At 42.3% G+C, this 17,593-nt stretch overlaps 1 protein-coding gene across 3 annotated transcripts in view; it reads right to left on the bottom strand.

The window, feature by feature from the left end:
* Positions 1-17,593, bottom strand: part of LOC140742181 (catenin beta-1) — a 45,946-nt gene that overhangs the window by 1,903 nt on the left and 26,450 nt on the right. For all 3 annotated transcript variants that reach the window (XM_073072958.1, XM_073072959.1, XM_073072960.1), the window contains exons 3-14: positions 16,616-16,843; positions 16,144-16,397; positions 8,381-8,619; positions 7,738-7,939; positions 7,517-7,661; positions 7,329-7,432; positions 6,712-7,050; positions 5,288-5,446; positions 5,082-5,201; positions 3,721-3,871; positions 811-932; positions 555-615 (exon numbers count right to left, since the gene is read on the bottom strand). In XM_073072958.1, the coding sequence (XP_072929059.1) occupies positions 555-615; positions 811-932; positions 3,721-3,871; positions 5,082-5,201; positions 5,288-5,446; positions 6,712-7,050; positions 7,329-7,432; positions 7,517-7,661; positions 7,738-7,939; positions 8,381-8,619; positions 16,144-16,397; positions 16,616-16,843 (2,124 nt within the window). The remainder of the gene's footprint in view (positions 1-554; positions 616-810; positions 933-3,720; positions 3,872-5,081; positions 5,202-5,287; positions 5,447-6,711; positions 7,051-7,328; positions 7,433-7,516; positions 7,662-7,737; positions 7,940-8,380; positions 8,620-16,143; positions 16,398-16,615; positions 16,844-17,593) is intronic.

Below are 17,593 nucleotides of genomic sequence, written 5' to 3'. Positions count from 1 at the left end.
TAAATTCACCCAACATCAACACTGAATTACAAATCAGATAATTTCAAAAGTAAGCTTACAATTCACCCAGATAGGTAATCAGGGACCAATGTGATGGAAAGCTATAGCAATATGCTCAGTTTCAATTAAACACAGAAAACCTACAGCACAATACAAGCCCTTTGGCGCACAAAGCTGTGCCAAACATGTCCTTGCCTTAGAAATTACCTAAGGTTACCCATAAGCCCCCTATTTTTCTGAGTTCCATTTACCTGTCCAGGAGTCTCTTAAAAGACCCTATCATATCCACCTCCACACCATAGCCGGCAGCCCATTCCACGCACTCACCACTGTGTAAAAAAACTTACCCGACATCTCCTCTATACCTACTTCCAAGCACCTTAAAACGGTGCCCTCTTGTGCTAACCATTTCAGCCCTGGGAAAAAGCCTCTGACTATCCGCACGATCAATGCCTCTCATCATCTTATACACCTATATATTCATTTGTTTGAATACCTTAATCATTTCTGTTTGCTCTTTTTGGAAGCGAGTCTATAGCTAAAAGCAAACGTACCATCTGGACGGTATCCAAGAGGCTCCCCCTGGCTTCCCATGTCAATTCCAAGATCTCCAGTCTGTTTGAACAAAGTTGTAAGAAACATTATATTTGCTATTGCAGATAACCTTCCAAACACTTGTTGATTTTCCCCTGAAGGAACAATGGGAAAATGTAAACCTGCACAATATTAACCTGTTGTTTTTAAAAATGCTAAGTTAGCATTCAAAAAGTGAGCTTGTGTAGCATGGCCAGTTAACCCTGGTAACCTTACCTCATTCCAAGCCATGGGCTCAGTTCTAAACAGAGAGCTCGTAAGCTCAACTGACAGACGCTTCTTATAATCTTGTGGTTTGTCTTCAGACATACGGAACAGCACAGCTGCAGCATAGGTAGCTATGGAAAGAGAAGATGGGGGTCATAAACCATTCCAATTTTATCTGCCAAATTTAACAAACCACTGGTGTTCCAAAAAAACTTTATCAAAAAAATTATTAAAGATATAATAAACAGACAAGGATCAATTGACCACTGGAGCCTGCATTATTGTTGACTTCATGAACATTCACCTCAGCATTTCTTAAAGAGCAATAACCATCATGCCTTGATTCACCTATGGATCTGGCTTAAGTATACCAAGCTCTTTTGGATAAAAAAATTCCAACAGCAGAGTGAAGAATTTCTCAGAATCCATTGTGAATGACCAAACCATTTTAAGATGTTTTACGATACCACAGTTAGAGAACGTCCTCCGTATATCTATTTTGTCCAATCTAGTAAGTGTCCTGCTCTTTCTTTCTTATAACGCCAAAGCAGTCTTATTTAAATTCTTTGCATCCAAGTATTAGGGACGAAGTGGACCCACTGGCTGAATTTTTTCAAAACTTGAACTCCAGGAGGATAGGGGAAAATTGAAGGACAGCCAATGTGACTCCCATATTTGAGAAAAGATAGAAGGCAGGGAACTGTAGGTTAGTGAGTATAACATCTATTGTTTGTAACATGCTAGAGACAAAAACCAGAGGAAATAAACTGAATACTATCAAACTAGGTCAACACGGCTTTATGAAAGGTTGGAAATTGAATGAGGGTAACCTGTAGATGTCATGCATATAATTAACAAATGGCATTTGATATAATGCCACATAAGCTGATCCATAAATTAGGAGTAAAGGCACTAGTGGAAAGTGGGTCAACATGGATGAAAACTGGTTGTCACAAAGTGAAGTAAAACAATAGGTTCCATTCAGATTGCTGGGATGTAACCAGTGTGCCCAAATGATTGGTTCTTGGCCCTCAATTGTTCACTATATCCATTAATGCCCTGAAGGAGGAAATAAAATGCAAGAATTCCAAAGTTGTCAATGATACAAAAATAGGTGGAAAAGGTACATTGCGATAAGAACGTTGTGTCTGGGCAAAAAAAACTCAAATGGAGTTTAACGTGGGGAAATCTGGTCATCCACTTCAGTTAGACAAAAAGGCAGATTAGCAATATGGAAAATGAAGACAAATGAGTGAAGCTCAGATTTGACTACATAAATCACAATACTAACAAGCAGGTCCAACAAGTAGTTTAAGACCAACAGTATTTTATAAAACCATAAGACACAAGAACAGAATTTTGCCATTTGGCACATCAAATCTGCTCCTCCATTTAATCACACCTGATCCTTCCCCCTGTCCCACCCAGCCTTCTCCCCGTTACCTTTGATCCAATCAAAAACCTATTAAACTCAGCCTTAAATACACCCAACAATCTGCCCTCCACAGTTGCCTGTGGTAACAAATTCCACAAATTCACCACCCCCGGTTAAAGAAATCTGTGTTTCAAATAGACACCCCTCTATCCTGAGGATATGCCCTCTTGTCCTAGACTCGCCCACCATGGAACATCCTTTCCACATGTACGCTCTCAAGCCCTTTCAACATTCGAAAGGTTTCAGTGAGATCCTTTCTCCCCCCCCCCCACCCCATCCTTCTAAATTCCAGTGAGTACACACCCAGAACCAAACGGTCCTCATATGATACGCCTTTCATTCCCAGAGTCATCCTTGTGAACCCTTTCCAATACCAGCACATCTTTTCTCAGATGAGGAGCCCAAAACTGTTCACAATACTCAAGGTGAGGTCTCACCAGTGCCTTATAAGCCTCAGCATGACAACCTGCCCTTGTATTACACACCTCCCGAAACGAATGCTATCATGGCATGTGCCTTCCTCACCACTGACTAACTGCAAGTTAACCTTTAGGCTGTTCTGCACAAGGATTCCCAGGTTTTTTGGATTTTCTCCCCATTTAGAAAATAGTCACACATTTTTACTACTGAAGTGCATGACCATGCATTTTCTAACACTGCATTTCATTTGCCACTTTCTTGTCCATAGCCTACTTGTTGTCTCAACATTACCTACCTCTCCATCAATCTTCCTATCATCTACAAACTTGGCAACAAAGCCATTCATTCCATCTGCCAAATCATTGACATAAAGAATAAAAAGAAGTGGTCCCAACACTGACACCTGCAGAACACATTTTGCCTTTATTATAAGAAGGTTTGAATAGGGAAGTTTTGCTGCAATTGCATAGGTATTGGTGAGGCTGCAGCTGGTATTCTATGAATAGTTTTAGTCCCCTTTCCTGAAAAAGGATAGGATTACATTAGAGACAGGCCAAAGGAGATACACCAGGAAAATAAATTACTAGGATGTGACAGTTGTCCTATCAATGGAAGTGAATAGTTTGTTCTGAGAGTCGTGAATCTCTGCAATTCCCTGCCAGTTCAATAGAAATTAAGGTGGACAGATAATCTGGGAGATTTTAGGACTGAGGAACTAACATAGAAGTTCAGGCCATTTTAGATCAGCCACAATCATACTGAATGGTGGGGCAGGTGGCCTGTTTCTCCTACTATTTTCTGGTGTAAACAATTAAACCATTAGCACCCCACTAATTGCAGGAAAATACACAATCCAATATGCAAGTCTAGTGTCATAAATTCCGTTATGTCTATTATAGGAGCATTAAATGTCACATTACCACACCAGGGGCTTAAGTGCTTAATGTGGCAAGTTCACATTAGTGAGTCTTGGCTCATTTGGCAAGAACAAACCAGTTCATCTTGTTATACTCATTAATAGGCAGCAATCAGTCAGGTCTTTTATAACAACCGTCTGCACTCACCAACACCCTCATTTCTTGAGTGCAGTAGCTCTGTCAGTGGAGCTGTTGCTCCTTCAGCCTCAATGGCTTCAGCTGCTTCTTTATCCTGAGCTAGTTCGCACAGTACACCAGCCGCCACCCTCTGGATATTTTCGATTGGAGAGTACAGCAGCTGAAAGAGAAAGCATTTTACCAAAAGGTTATTTCACTCATCGTTAAGATTAGGATTTAAGTAGGCATTTTTAAAAATTATCTAATCACCAAATGGATCAGCCGGTGTTTGTAATTGACATCTAGACAAAAACACTGCACCCTGATGGGTCTTGACAGGGCGGATGTGAACAGGATGTTTTCTCGTGGGAGAAACAAGAGCCCACTATTTAACAGTAAGACACCACTTCTAAAGTGGATAAAGACAGAAGTCATTGTCTCAGAGATTACTGGGCCCTTTCATTGACTATGATTCCTTGGAATTCTTCATTAAATAGTGGAAGTAGAGGTTTTGAATATGAAGACAGGCAGATTGATTTTTGATGAAGAGGGAAATAGAGGTAAATGGGAAGGTGGTGTTGGCTACAATCACATCACCCATTAACTGGCAGACTGGACTTCAGGGGATGAATGGCTAACTGCTAATTCTTATGATTGGGTACAATTGCCCAGAGGTACAAAAGTGCAGTGTAAGACTGTTGTGATATACACTTCAGACTGACACACTTCTTAAAATTGGTTGTGCAGATTTAAAATTTATCACATCACGGGGCATTAAGCAATCTCTCAAATAAAATATCCCACTGGTACTCTGTTCAAGTTATCAGTTAGCTGAAATCATAACATGCTCAGAAATCAATACTTTCAAAGAAGAGGGGTCAAGCATATAAAATTGTTTCCTGTAAGTAGGCTCATCACTGGAAAAAATGGTTCACCTATATGTTGATACACAATTGCATGAAAACTGTAATATAAAATCGTAGAATTTTCAGAATATACCAACAGCCACTGGTCTAACAGGTTCATAACCTTAGATCAGATTGAAACACGATCAATCATTGGTGTCTGGACAAGCTTGATGAAATCAAATTCAATAGGACTGGTGGGACAAAATGTAGCCAGTACATTTAACGAAGTAGACTGATAGGTTCAGCACCTTATCCATGGGTTCCATTCCAATTCTGCACTTTGTTGACACCATCCACACAGTTTGGATTAGCACCAGGGAGTGTAAAGTCACTGTACAACACCTGCTTCTTCTACAAAGCTTGCAGAGTTTACACTTGAACCATTGTGGCCACCTGGTCCTGCCAGAGGATGCCACCACTCATCCACCAATCCAGTGAAGAATTCAAACTTTACAGGAGCGTAGGACAAGGGAAAGAACTTACCTGGACAAAGAGTGGAATGGTATTAAGTCCTCTAATAACAATCCTGTTGTGAACATCACGGGCAAGAATATGAAGGGCTCCAGTACAACCTTCCACAATCTCTTCCATTCGCACTCCCTCCTACCAAATCAAAATCAGAAGAAATTGTAACCATATACTCCTGTGATTTGGAATATACTTTTAAGCATGTTCTAAGATAAACTTACCACAAACTGCTGCTGTGTACCTCCCATCGATGTACGGCGCTGAGTATCCTGGTGTGCTCTCACTAACAGTTGAACCAACCTTGGAATAGCACCTTGCTCACGAAGTGGAGCATGGTTAGCTGGACACAATGCCAAGTTGCGGATCAGACCAACAGTAGCCTAATCAAGGCAGAAATCAGGAAGCCATTATGTACATAACCATAGTTAAGTGAAGCTCCCAAATCTCTCAGTAACTATTTAATGCTTCAAGCAATACTGTTTCAAATATCCCCACTGGGCATATTAAGTACAGCATATTCTCAGTTCCAAGCTGAATTTCATGCAGTAAATTTGTGGAAAGGATCATAAAGCAAATGACATTATGGAATGACTCATGTCAAGTTTGAAGCTATAATGGACTTTGTGAAGTAAAAGCTCACTTATACCACAACTGAAGAGAAGTCTCAAGTAAAATTAAGAATGAGAAATCTAGTCCTATCTGATGTCTTACTGGCTAAACATGGAAAACACCAGGTATCAAATTTACCAGTACCTAATACTTGTTGGGCTTTGTGTACCTCAGTTTCTGAACCTCGAAGACCAGGAAAGTGCGAACTCAATTCCCAAGGGCAACTGCTGCACAGGCACACACAAATGCAGAGCACAGATTCTGACAGAAACTCTGAGGTCTTCATGGTCAATATTTGTTCTTAGAGATCCTCATGGCCAATTCTTGTCCTTAAGAGATGGAAGTATTCACAAGTACTGCCCAACCACCAAACCCCGATATTTGGAGATAAATCCAGACAGCAAGTCTTTGGTGAAACAGGAAACTTTTATGGTATTAAGTATGAAACTGACTCCACAAGTACAAATCTTAAACCAAAAAAATGGGCAGAGGACAGAGGCTGCAAAAGCAGTATATCCTATTTTTAAATTAGTACCTCAAAGGGTAGCAGTCTTGCTCTATTGCAGAAATTTAAGGGGGCAAGAAACTATTGTCATAAAGTTCAATAGCATGGAAAAGCAGCGCTGTCAAGAGCTTCATATGCCCTCGAGGGTGAACAAAATTCTGCGAAACTACTTAATAGCAATAGTCATCCCCAAGTCAGGAACATTTCTTCCAACATTACTGAAGGACCTGCATTAGCTACTCAATCTAAGTTCAACAAGATCTAACTAAACTTAGAAAATTTGATACCCAACTCAAACTTGCTACGTTCTCTGGCTCAGCTCAGTTTTTTTTTCATATCTGACTCTCTAATGTGATTTTCTTATTGCTGTCGGGATATGTGCATGTTGGCCAACACCTTTCCTATATTAAATCAGTGGCTATATTTCAGTTCTTCACTGGAAAATCCTAAAGAGAGACTTTACAAACACAAGCCTTATTTTCCAAAACATAGATGGTGCACATAATGAAAAATTCATCTGTAGGATATTACCTTAATCAGAGGCCAGTGAGATGGAGGATGTAGGAGTTTAACTACCACAGGAAGCCCATAATGGAGTCGGACAGCATTCTGGGCCATCTCTGCATCTTGGTGCCTACTTGTTAAATGACGAAGGGCACAAATGGCAGGTTCAGTGATATCTTCTCGGTCACCAGCTCGAAGGACAGTGCGGACCAAAGCCTCAATACCTCCAACTTGACAAACCATCATCTTGTTCTTATAGTTGTTACATGTCAGGTTGGACAGAATACCTGCTGCACACGTCACAACATTGATATCATCTGATCCCAGGAGCTGAACAAGTGTCCCAAGAAGACCTTCCATTCCTTCCTAAAATAAATATTAAAAGATGCTTAAAAATAATTCAACAGCATTCCTTAAGATATCTGAATTACCAGAAATAATCAGAAAACACCAGCTACTGTGACATGTTGGACCACCTGTTCAACATTAAGTATGGCCAATACAACCAACTAAATGTCCACTTTTTGAAATCCAACTCAATTGCACTGATATACAGATATTGATTTAGAAAGCAGTTAGTGTTCAGCTTTAAGAATTGATTATTCTTATGAAATGCGAACTTCCCTTTCACACTTATTTGTTACCTGCTTAGTAGCAGCATCTGACAGGTTCCTCAAGGTCCAGAGGCAGTTCTGAACAAGTCGCTGACTTGGGTCTGTAAGGTGCAATCCGAGGGCCTGCATACCACCTACAAAGGAGTGCCAAGTAATTTAAATGTTATCTACCTGCCTGAAATCAACAGGAATAACAGCAGAACAGCTGAGCCACTCACCAGCTTCCACTATTGCTGGTTTATTACTGGAGCAAACAGACAGCACCTTGAGTACACGGCTGGTGGTCCACAACAATTTCTCATAGGTGTAGGTTCTCATGATGTTCACAAGTGCCTGGGGCCCTCCACTTGCTAGAATGATCAACTATAGAAGAAATACGACCTTTAGTGTAAATGTGCTACAACATGGTTGCTTTCTGCTTTATTATTAAAGCACTTACTTTGCTTTCTTGGTTGCCGTATGCCAAAATCTGAAGGCAATCTGTCGTGATGGCCAGAAATTTGACATTGGTCTTATTTAGCAAGGCAACCATTTTCTGCAGACCACCAGCCAAACGCACTGCCATCTTGGCTCCTTCCTGGTGCAGCAGAAGATTGTGAAGGGTCGTTATAGCATAGAACAGAACAGAATCCACTGGAGATCTACAAAAATAAATCCAAGTTTATCTATTAATGCTACAATATTTAAGTGAGGACTTGGATTCAATAGTAGGTATTAGCCCACCCAAGTTCTTGGTAAGCAACACACACAAAATGCTGGTGGAACACAGCAGGCCAGGCAGCATCTAAAGGAAGAAGCAATGTCGACGTTTCGGGCCAAGACCCTTTGTCAGGACTTCGTCAAGTTTTTGGTAAGCCTATATCCCTGCCCCAGTGAATATTCACTAAAGCTCTAAAGCGATACAGGCAAGTGTCCATTTTCTCAGTCACATGTGGCATAAGGAGCAAACTAGAAAAGGCTTACACTGACATGGATGGCAGAGTTACAAAAATGATGCATTATAATATATACATCTCGTCCACAAGAAACAGCAAATACAGTTCTATAGTTTTGGTTTAAAATAATTTTTAATGAATACCCACCCCAGCATTTTCACCAGAGCAGGTATGCCTCCAGATTTGAAGATGGCCAGTAAGCCTTCACGATGATGTGACAGATTATGTAATGTTCCAGCTGTGCAGCGTGCAGTTTCCACATCATTAGTGTTCTGCATGGTACGGACAATAGCAGATACCATCTGAGGGGAGCGCATAATGGCATGGCGAGAGGCTTCTTTCTTTGACAGCTGATGGACCATCACAGCAGCTTTATTTACCACAACCTGGAGAAGTGGAGAAGTACAAATTAAAAAGACATTAGCATACAGTAGATGTAGACTTTAAATTTCAAATACAATTAAATTATAAGTTTATGGATCAGTAGCAACTTTAGACTGCGAAAAATGAGGGAAGTGCAAGACAGATATATTCCAAATAAGAAATTTTCGGATGGAAGGAGGACACTACCATGGTTGACAACTGAAGTCAGAGCCAAAGTGAAAGAGAGGACATACAAAGAAGCCAAGGTCAGTGGGAAGATAAGAGAATTAGGAAGCTTATAAAAACTTGCAGAAGTAAACTAAGGTGGTCATTGGGAAGGAAAAGATGAATTATAAAAGGAAACTTGAGACTAGTATCAAAGATGATATTAAAAGCTTCAAGTATATAAAAGGTAAAAGAGTGAGGGTAGATACAGGACCAATATAAAATGACATTGGAGATATCGTAATGCAGTGGTGGCAGAGGAACCAAATGCATATTTTCCATCAGTCTTCACAGTGGAAGACATCTGCAGTATACCAGACATTCAAGAACATCAGGGAAGTGGTTAAGTGCAGTGAAAATTACAACCAAAAATGTACTCAGGAAGCTACATGGTCTGAGGGTGGATAAATCTCCTGGACCTGATGGAATGCACCCTCGGGTTTTGAAGGAAGAAGCTGCAGAGATTACAGAGGCATTAACAATGATTTTTCAAGAATCGATAGATTCTAGCATTGTACTGGATAACTGGAAAATTGCAAATGTTACTCTGCTATTTAAGAAGGGTGGGAGGCAGCAGAAAGGGAACTATAGACCTGTTATCCTGACATCAGTGGTTGGGAAGTTGTTGGAATTGATTGCTAGGGATGAGATTACGGAGTACCTGGAGGCACATGACAAGATAGGCCAAAGCCTGAAAGGAAAATCCTGCCTGACTAACCTACTGCAATTTTTTCAGGAAATTACAAGCAGGGTAGACAAAGGAGATGCAGCAGATGCGGTGTACTTGGATTTTCAGAAGGCCTCTGACAAGATGCCACACAAGGCTCCTTAGCCTAAATGACTACCGTCCTGTTGCACTCATATCCATCATCATGAAGTGTTTCGAGAGACTTGACATGAGGCACGTCAAGACCCCGCTGCCTCCCTCACTGGACCCCCTGCAGTTTGTGTACTGTCCCAACCGCTCAACAGATGACGCCATTGCCATCACCCTCCACCTGGCCCTAACCCACTTGGACAACAAAGTCACATACCTTCGAATGCTGTTCATAGACTTCAGTTCAGCATTCAACACAATCATTCCTCAGAAACTGATTGGAAAGCTGAGCCTACTGGGCCTGAACACCTCCCTCTGCAACTGGATCCTAGACTTCCTGACTGGGAGACCTCAGTCAGGCCGGATCGAAGGCAGCATCTCCAACACCATCACACTGAGCACGGGGGCCCCCCAGGGCTGCGTGCTCAGTCCACTGCTGTTCACTCTGCTGACCCACGACTGTGCTGCAACACACAGCTCGAACCATATCATCAAGGTCGCCGATGACACGACCATGGTGGGTCTCATCAGCAAGAACGACGAGTTAGCATACAGAGAGGAGGTGCAGCGGCTAATGGACTGGTGAAGAGCCAACAACCTGTCTCTGAATGTGAACAAAACAAAAGAGATGGTTGTTGACTTCAGGAAGGCACGGAGCGACCACTCCCCACTGAACATCGACGGCTCCTCGGTTGAGATCGTTAAGAGCACCAAATTTCTTGGTGTTCACCTGGCAGAGAATCTCACCTGGTCCCTCAACACCAGCGCCATAGCAAATAAAGCCCAGTAGTGTCTCTACTTTCTGCGAAGGCTGTGAAGGTCCATCTCCCATCCCCCATCCTCACCACATTCTACAGGGGTTGTACTGAGAGCATCCTGAGCAGCTGCATCACTGCCTGTTTCAGAAATTGCACCATCTCAGATCGCAAGACCTTGCAGCGGATACTGAGGTCAGCTGAGAAGATCATCGGGGTCTCTCTTCCCGCCATTACCGACATTTACACTACACGCTGCATCCGCAAAGCAAACAGCATTACGAAGGACCCCACGCACCCCTCATACAATCTCTTCTCCCTCCTGCCATCTGGGAAAAGGCTCCGAAGCATTCGGGCTCTTACGACCAGACTGTGTAACAGTTTCTTCCCCCAAGCTATCAGACAACTCAATACCCAGAGCCTGGACTGACACCTTACTGCCCTATTGTCTTGTTTATTATTTATTGTAATACCTGCACTGTTTTGTGCACTTTATGCAGTCCTGGGTAGGTCTGTAGTCTAGTGTAGTTTTTTTTCCTGTGTTTTTTTTTTTACGTAGTTCAGTCTAGTTTTTGTACTGTTTCATGTAAAACCACAGTCCTGAAAAACATTGTCTTGTTTTTACTGTGTACCTTACCAGCAGTTATGGTTGAATTGACAATAAAAAGTGACTTGAAGATAAGATCCCATGGAATTACAAGGAAGTTACTAGCATGGGTGGAGCATTGGCTGATCATCAGAAAACAAGAGTGGGAACAAAGGGATCCTTTTCTGATTGGCTGCTGGATACCAGTGAAGTTCAACAGGGAGTCGGCTTTGGGACCGCTGCTTTTTACAATGAATTGGCTAAATTTACTGATGATACAAAGATAGGTGGAGGAGCCAGTAGTGCTGAGGAAACAGAGTCTGCAGAGAGACTTGTAGTTTAGGTGAATGGGCAAAGAAGTGGCAAATGAAATACAATGTTGGGAAGTGTATGGTCACACACCTTGGTGGAAGAAATAAACAGGCAGACTATTATTTAGATGGGGAGAGAATTCAAAAAGCAGAGATGCAAACAGACTTGGGAGTCCTTGTGCAGGACACCCTAAAGGTTAACCTCCAGGTTAAGTCGGTGGTGAAGAAGGCAAATACAATGTTGGCATTCATTTCTAGAGATATAGAACATAAGTGCAGGGAGGTGATGTTGAGGCTCTATAAGGTACTCATGAGACCACACTTGGAGTATTGTGTACAGTTCTGGGTTCCTTATTTTAGAAAGGATATACTGACATTGGAGAGGGTTCAGAGAAGATTCATGAGAATGATTCCAGGAATGATAGATAGGGTTACCATATGAGAAATGTCTGGCAGCTCTTGGGCTGTATTCCCTGGAGTTCAGGAGAATGAGGGGAGATCTCATAGAAACATTCCAAAAGTTAAAAGGCCTGAACAGATTATATGGCAAAGTTATTTCCCATGGTAGGGGATTCTAGGACAAGGCACGACTTAAGGATTGAAGAACGCCCTTTTAGAACAGAGATGCAGAGAAATTACTTTAGTCAGAAGGTGGTAAATCTGTGGAATTTGTTGCCACGAGTGGCTGTGGAAGCCAAGTCATTGGGTGTATTTAAGGCAGAGGTAGATAGGTTCTTGATTAGCCAGGGCATCAAAGGGTATGGGGAAAGGCAGGGGAGTGGGGATGACTGGAAGAATTGGATGAGCCCATGATTGAATTACGGAGCAGACTCTTATGGTCTTAATAACTACATGTTCCGGAATATTAAATGTGTAGTAGAGAATGGTGAGGCGGAACAAGTGATAAGGAGGACACATGTACAGAGGGATGGTCTGACGGAACATGAAGTTAAATGTTTGAAAGAATAAGTAAATTTAGGAAGGACAACAAAATTCTAGGGGCGTATAGCCCGATAGGAGTTCGGGGAGCTGGGTTAAGCACAATAGGCAGCGATTTAAACAGAGAGAGGAGAAATGGGCTAAAAATTCTATATCTGAATGCACGAAGTGTCAGAAATAAGGCAGATGAGCTTGAAGCTCAGGTGCGAATGGGTAACTATGATGTTGTTGGGATAACGGGAGACATGGCTGCAGGGAGATCAGACCTGGGAAATGAATGTACAAGGGTATACGTGCTATCGTAGGGACAGAAATGTGGGCAGAGGGGGTGGGGTGGCCCTGTTGGTGAGGAATGAGATTCAGTCCTTTGCAAGGGGGGGACACAGGGTCAGGAGAAGTAGAGTCTGTGTGGATAGAACTGAGGAACAGTAAGGGCAAAAGGACCCAAATGGGTGTTGTCTACAGGCCACCAAACAGTAGCATGGATATTGGGTGCAAGTTGAATAGGGAGTTAACATTGGCATGTGGCAAAGGTAATGTCACAGTAGTTATGGGGGATTTCAACATGCAGGTGAACTGGGAGAATCAGGTTGGTGCTGGACCACAGGATAGGGAGTTTGTAGAGTGCCTAAGGGATGCATCCTTGGAACAGCTTGTACGAGAGCCGACCAGGGACAAGACTATTCTGGATTTAGTGTTATGTAATGAACAGGATTTGATAAGTGACCTTGCAGTAAAGGAGCCATTAGGAGGTAGTGATCATAATACGATAAGTTTTTATCTGCAATTTGAGAAGGATAAGGGCAGCTCGGAGGTGTTAGTGTTGCAGTTGAACGGGAAACTATGAAGCCATGAGGGAGGAGCTGGCCAAAGTTAACTGGACGGATATCCTAGCAGAAAAGACAGTGGAACAGCAATGGCAGGTATTCTTGGGAATAATGCACAAGGTGCAAAATCAGTTCATCCCCCAGAGAAGGAAGGATTCAAAGGGGGGAAAGGGGCCACAGTGGTTGACAAAGGAAGTCAGAGATTGATTAGCATTAAAAAAAAGTATGACAGGGCTAAGGTGAGTGGGAGGACAGATGATTGCGAAGTTTTTAAGGAACAACAGAACTTAACTAAAAAGGCAATACAGGGAGAAAAAATGAGGTACGAACGCAAGCTAGCCAGGAATATAAAGGAAGATAACAAAAGCTTTTTTAGGTATGTGAAGAGAAAGAAGATAGTTAAGAACAACGTTGGGCCCTTGAAGAATGAATTGGGTGAAATTGTTATGGGAAACAGAGAAATGGCAGAAGAATTTAATGAGTACTTTAGATCTGTTTTCACTAAGGAAGACACAAGCAATCTCCCAGATGTATGGATGGGCCAAGGACATAGGGTAACAGAGGAAATGAAACAGATTGACATTAGGAAGGAAACGGTGATGAGTAGACTGATGGGACTGAAGGCTGACAAATCCCCAGGTCCAGATGGTCTGCATCCTAGGGTACTAAAGGAGGTGGCCCTGGAAATTGCTGATGCATTGGTAATCATTTTCCAATGTTCCTTAGATTCAGGATCAGTTCCTGAGGATTGGAGAATGGCTAATGTTATCCCACTTTTTAAGAAAGGAGGGAGGGAGAAAACAGAGAACTATCGACCTGTCAGCCTGACATCGGTGGTGGGGAAGATGCTAGAGTCCATTATTAAGGATGAAATAGTGGCATATCTAGATAGCAGTGATAAGATTGGGCCGAGCCAGCATGGATTTACCAAGGGTAAATCATGCTTGACTAATCTATTGGGAGTTTTTCGAGGATGTAACCAGGAAGTTAGCCAAGGGATATCCAGTGGATGTAGTGTACCTCGATTTTCAGAAGGCATTTGATAAGGTCCCACATAGGGGATTGGTGGGTAAAATCAAAGCTCAGGGCATCGGGGGGAAGACATTGACATGGATAGAAAACTGGTTGGCAGATAGAAAGCAAAGGGTAGCGGTGAATGGGTGTTTCTCGGAATGGCAGGTGGTGACTAGTGGGGTGCCACAGGGTTCGGTATTGGGACCACAGCTGTTTACAATTTACTTCAACAATTTAGATGAAGGCATTGAGAATAACATCAGCAAATTTGCTGATGATACTAAGCTGGGTGGCAGTGTGACATGTGATGAGGATGTTAGGAGAATTCAGGGTGACTTGGATAGGCTGGGTGAGTGGGCTGATACTTGGCAGGTGACGTTTAATGTGAATAAGTGTGAGGTTATCCACTTTGGGAGTAAGAACAGGAAGGCAGATTATTATCTGAACGGTGTAGAGTTAGGTAAGGGAGAAATACAAAGAGATCTAGGAGTCCTTGTTCATCAGTCACTGAAGGTGAATGAGCAAGTGCAGCAGGCAGTGAAGAAGGCTAATGGAATGTTGGCCTTTATTACAAAGGGAATTGAGTACAAGAGCAAGGAAATCCTCTTGCATTTGTACAGAGCCCTGGTGAGACCACACGTGGAGTATTGTGTACAGTTTTGGTCTCCAGGGTTAAGGAAGGACATCCTGGCTGTAGAGGAAGTGCAGCGTAGATTCACGAGGTTAATTCCTGGGATGTCTGGACTGTCTTATGCAGAGAGGTTAGAGAGACTGGGCTTGTACACGCTGGAATTAAGGAGATTGAGAGGGGATCTGGTTGCAACATATAAGATTATTAAGGGATTGGACAAGATAGAGGCAGGAAATATGTTCCAGATGCTGGGAGAGTCCAGTACCAGAGGGCATGGTTTGAGAATAAGGGGTAGGTCATTTAGGACAGAGTTAAGGAAAAACTTCTTCTCCCAGAGAGTTGTGGGGCGTCTGGAATGCACTGCCTCGGAAGGTAGTGGAGGCCAATTCTCTGGATGCTTTCAAGAAGGAGCTAGATAGGTATCTTATGGATAGGGGAATCAAGGGATATGGGGACAAGGCAGGAACCGGGTATTGATAGTAGTTGATCAGCCATGATCTCAAAATGGCGGTGCAGGCTCGAAGCGCTGAATGGTCTACTTCTGCACCTATTGTCTATGTTGTACCTGTACATAATATCCACAACATCTGTCTGATTAAAAAGATACTGAACACAAACTGTAAGCACTTGACTCAATTTGTGGAGGAATATGAGAATAAACGGGAAAAAAGAACCTGAGCTATCCCAGTTTCATACTTAAATACACCCTCAAGTGACAACTCAACAGATAACACTACATGGGCAAAAGTTGTCCGAAGCATTGCACACCGACAGCAAAAACCTAAACAAATCTTCAATGCTGAACACAATCAATGGTATTCCAATAACTTTTCTAGCATCACTATGACTAACAAGCTTGTTTCAACAAAAATTAAATTGTGCTTACTAGTTTCTGCAATTCAGTCAGAAAAGAATTTTAAATGGAATGGACAAGTAGCAGCAATTTATTGGCTTTTGCTTTTTTTTGGTATCTGGGCACCATAGACAAGTGCAATAATATGGTAAGTATAGTTACATCACCAGAATGGTCTGGCCAAACAAGGGCTTTCATACTTGCTTCTTTAATAGATAAAGTAGTTAATCATGAGTGATAAATCTGAGCTTGCAATTTACTTCATATTTACAATTGGCAGCTTGGCAGTTAGCGTGACCCTATTATAGCTGGGGGGGTGGGGGGAACACTGGAGTTCAGAGTTTAATTTCAGTGTTGTTCTGTATGTCATCCCTGGGTAATGCTTAGGTTTTCTCCGGGTCCTCTGGCTCTGGTTTCCTCTCAGTCCAAAGACATAACGGGAAATTACTCATTGTAAATTTTCTGTGATTAGGTTAGGGTTAATTGGGTTTGTCGGGGGCAGCTAGGGTGGTGTGGTTCGAAGGGCTGGAAGGACCTACTCTGTGCTGTATCATTGAATAAAATAAATAGGTTATAAAGGTTTCTTTACCTGGTCCTCATCATTGAGCAGTTTTGTCAGTTCAGGTATAGCTCGTGTAGCCAGTTCTGCATCATCCTGATAGTTAATTAGGTTAACAACAGCATGTTTCAGCATCTGTGAAGGTTCAGCTAAGCGCTGCACATTGGTTGGGTGCGCTGCATCGAACTGTGTGGATGGGATTTGCATGCCTTCATCTAGTGTTTCAGGGAACATGGCAGCACGAACCCGCTGGGCTCTTGTCATAGCATACTGTCCATCAATATCTAAATCACAGGAGAACAGAATAAAAATTGGGAAGCAAAAAATCGATCTTGTGAAACAGCTAAATGTAACTATGAATCACTATTTCAACCGGTATTAAATGGAGTCATTCCACTGCACCAAGGACAAGAAAATTAATTATTTCAATTCACTGGAATCTAATTCTGTATCACTGACTATAGCAGTAGCACTTAAAAACATTTGAGGAAATCATACTTACCAGTTACTTGTTCTGGTGTGAAGGACTGGGAGAAACCCTGTTCCCATTCATAGAGCACATGACTGGTATCCACTTCCTCCTCTTCCGGATTGCCCTTGCCGCTTAGTGAAGGAGCAGTAGTCGTGGCCCCAGAATGAATGCCTGAATCCAAATATGACTGCTGCTGCCAGTGACTGACCTGGGCTTTACGATCTGGTTCCATGGCCATATCCAGTTCCATCAAATCAGCTGTTGCCCAAAGTAGAAAAAAGTCAAGATTTTAATTTTAATTCATTGGTATTTAATGTACAACCCTCAGTATAATTAGGTCAGAGTATCTCCAGAAATGTCAGCACTTCATGGGTCTATTTGCAATCAGTCCCAACAAACCAGGACAAATTGTTGGTCCTCCCTTCATTATGCATACTACCACGGGAGCAATACCTGCAAACCAGCAAACCGAGTGGCACTATGACTACATGCAGATCTACCTCAACATATTACCAGGGGGCTTATCTGACTTTCAAACTTCAATAAACGTAATTCTATTTTATAAGGTTAGATGAATAAAGGGTGATCTTATTAAGTAAAGCCAGATCTTTAGAGAAAAGTAGCAAATGAAACAATCATAAAATGGAGGTGCACATTACCATTAACCTGGGGCTGATCATCCATCTCATCAAATGGTATGACAAGATAGAGAGGCCAAGTGGCTGACTTCTGCTCCGATGTTCTAAGGTATAAATTCTGCTGGTTCAAACCAAAATCCCTTCCCCTCACAAGCTCCACATACCTGAACCAGCCATCAGCCCAAGCCTCCTCCTAAGTTTGGCATCTCTGTCCTGAGATTATTCACAATGCACTGTACAAACTGAATACTATTCGCATGGCAGAAACCACCCACATCTACTCATACTCCCAACGTGTCAGCTATCAGACAAGTATTCATGCTGTTATGTTGCACAATTGACAATTCCAATAACCTCCCACTAACCCAAA

Source organism: Hemitrygon akajei, chromosome 20 (genome assembly GCF_048418815.1).
Source record: "Hemitrygon akajei chromosome 20, sHemAka1.3, whole genome shotgun sequence".
NCBI classification, from domain to species: domain Eukaryota; kingdom Metazoa; phylum Chordata; class Chondrichthyes; order Myliobatiformes; family Dasyatidae; genus Hemitrygon; species Hemitrygon akajei.
The sequence above is the reverse complement of the archived record's forward strand: the minus strand, read 5'-3'. Positions and strand labels throughout refer to the sequence as shown.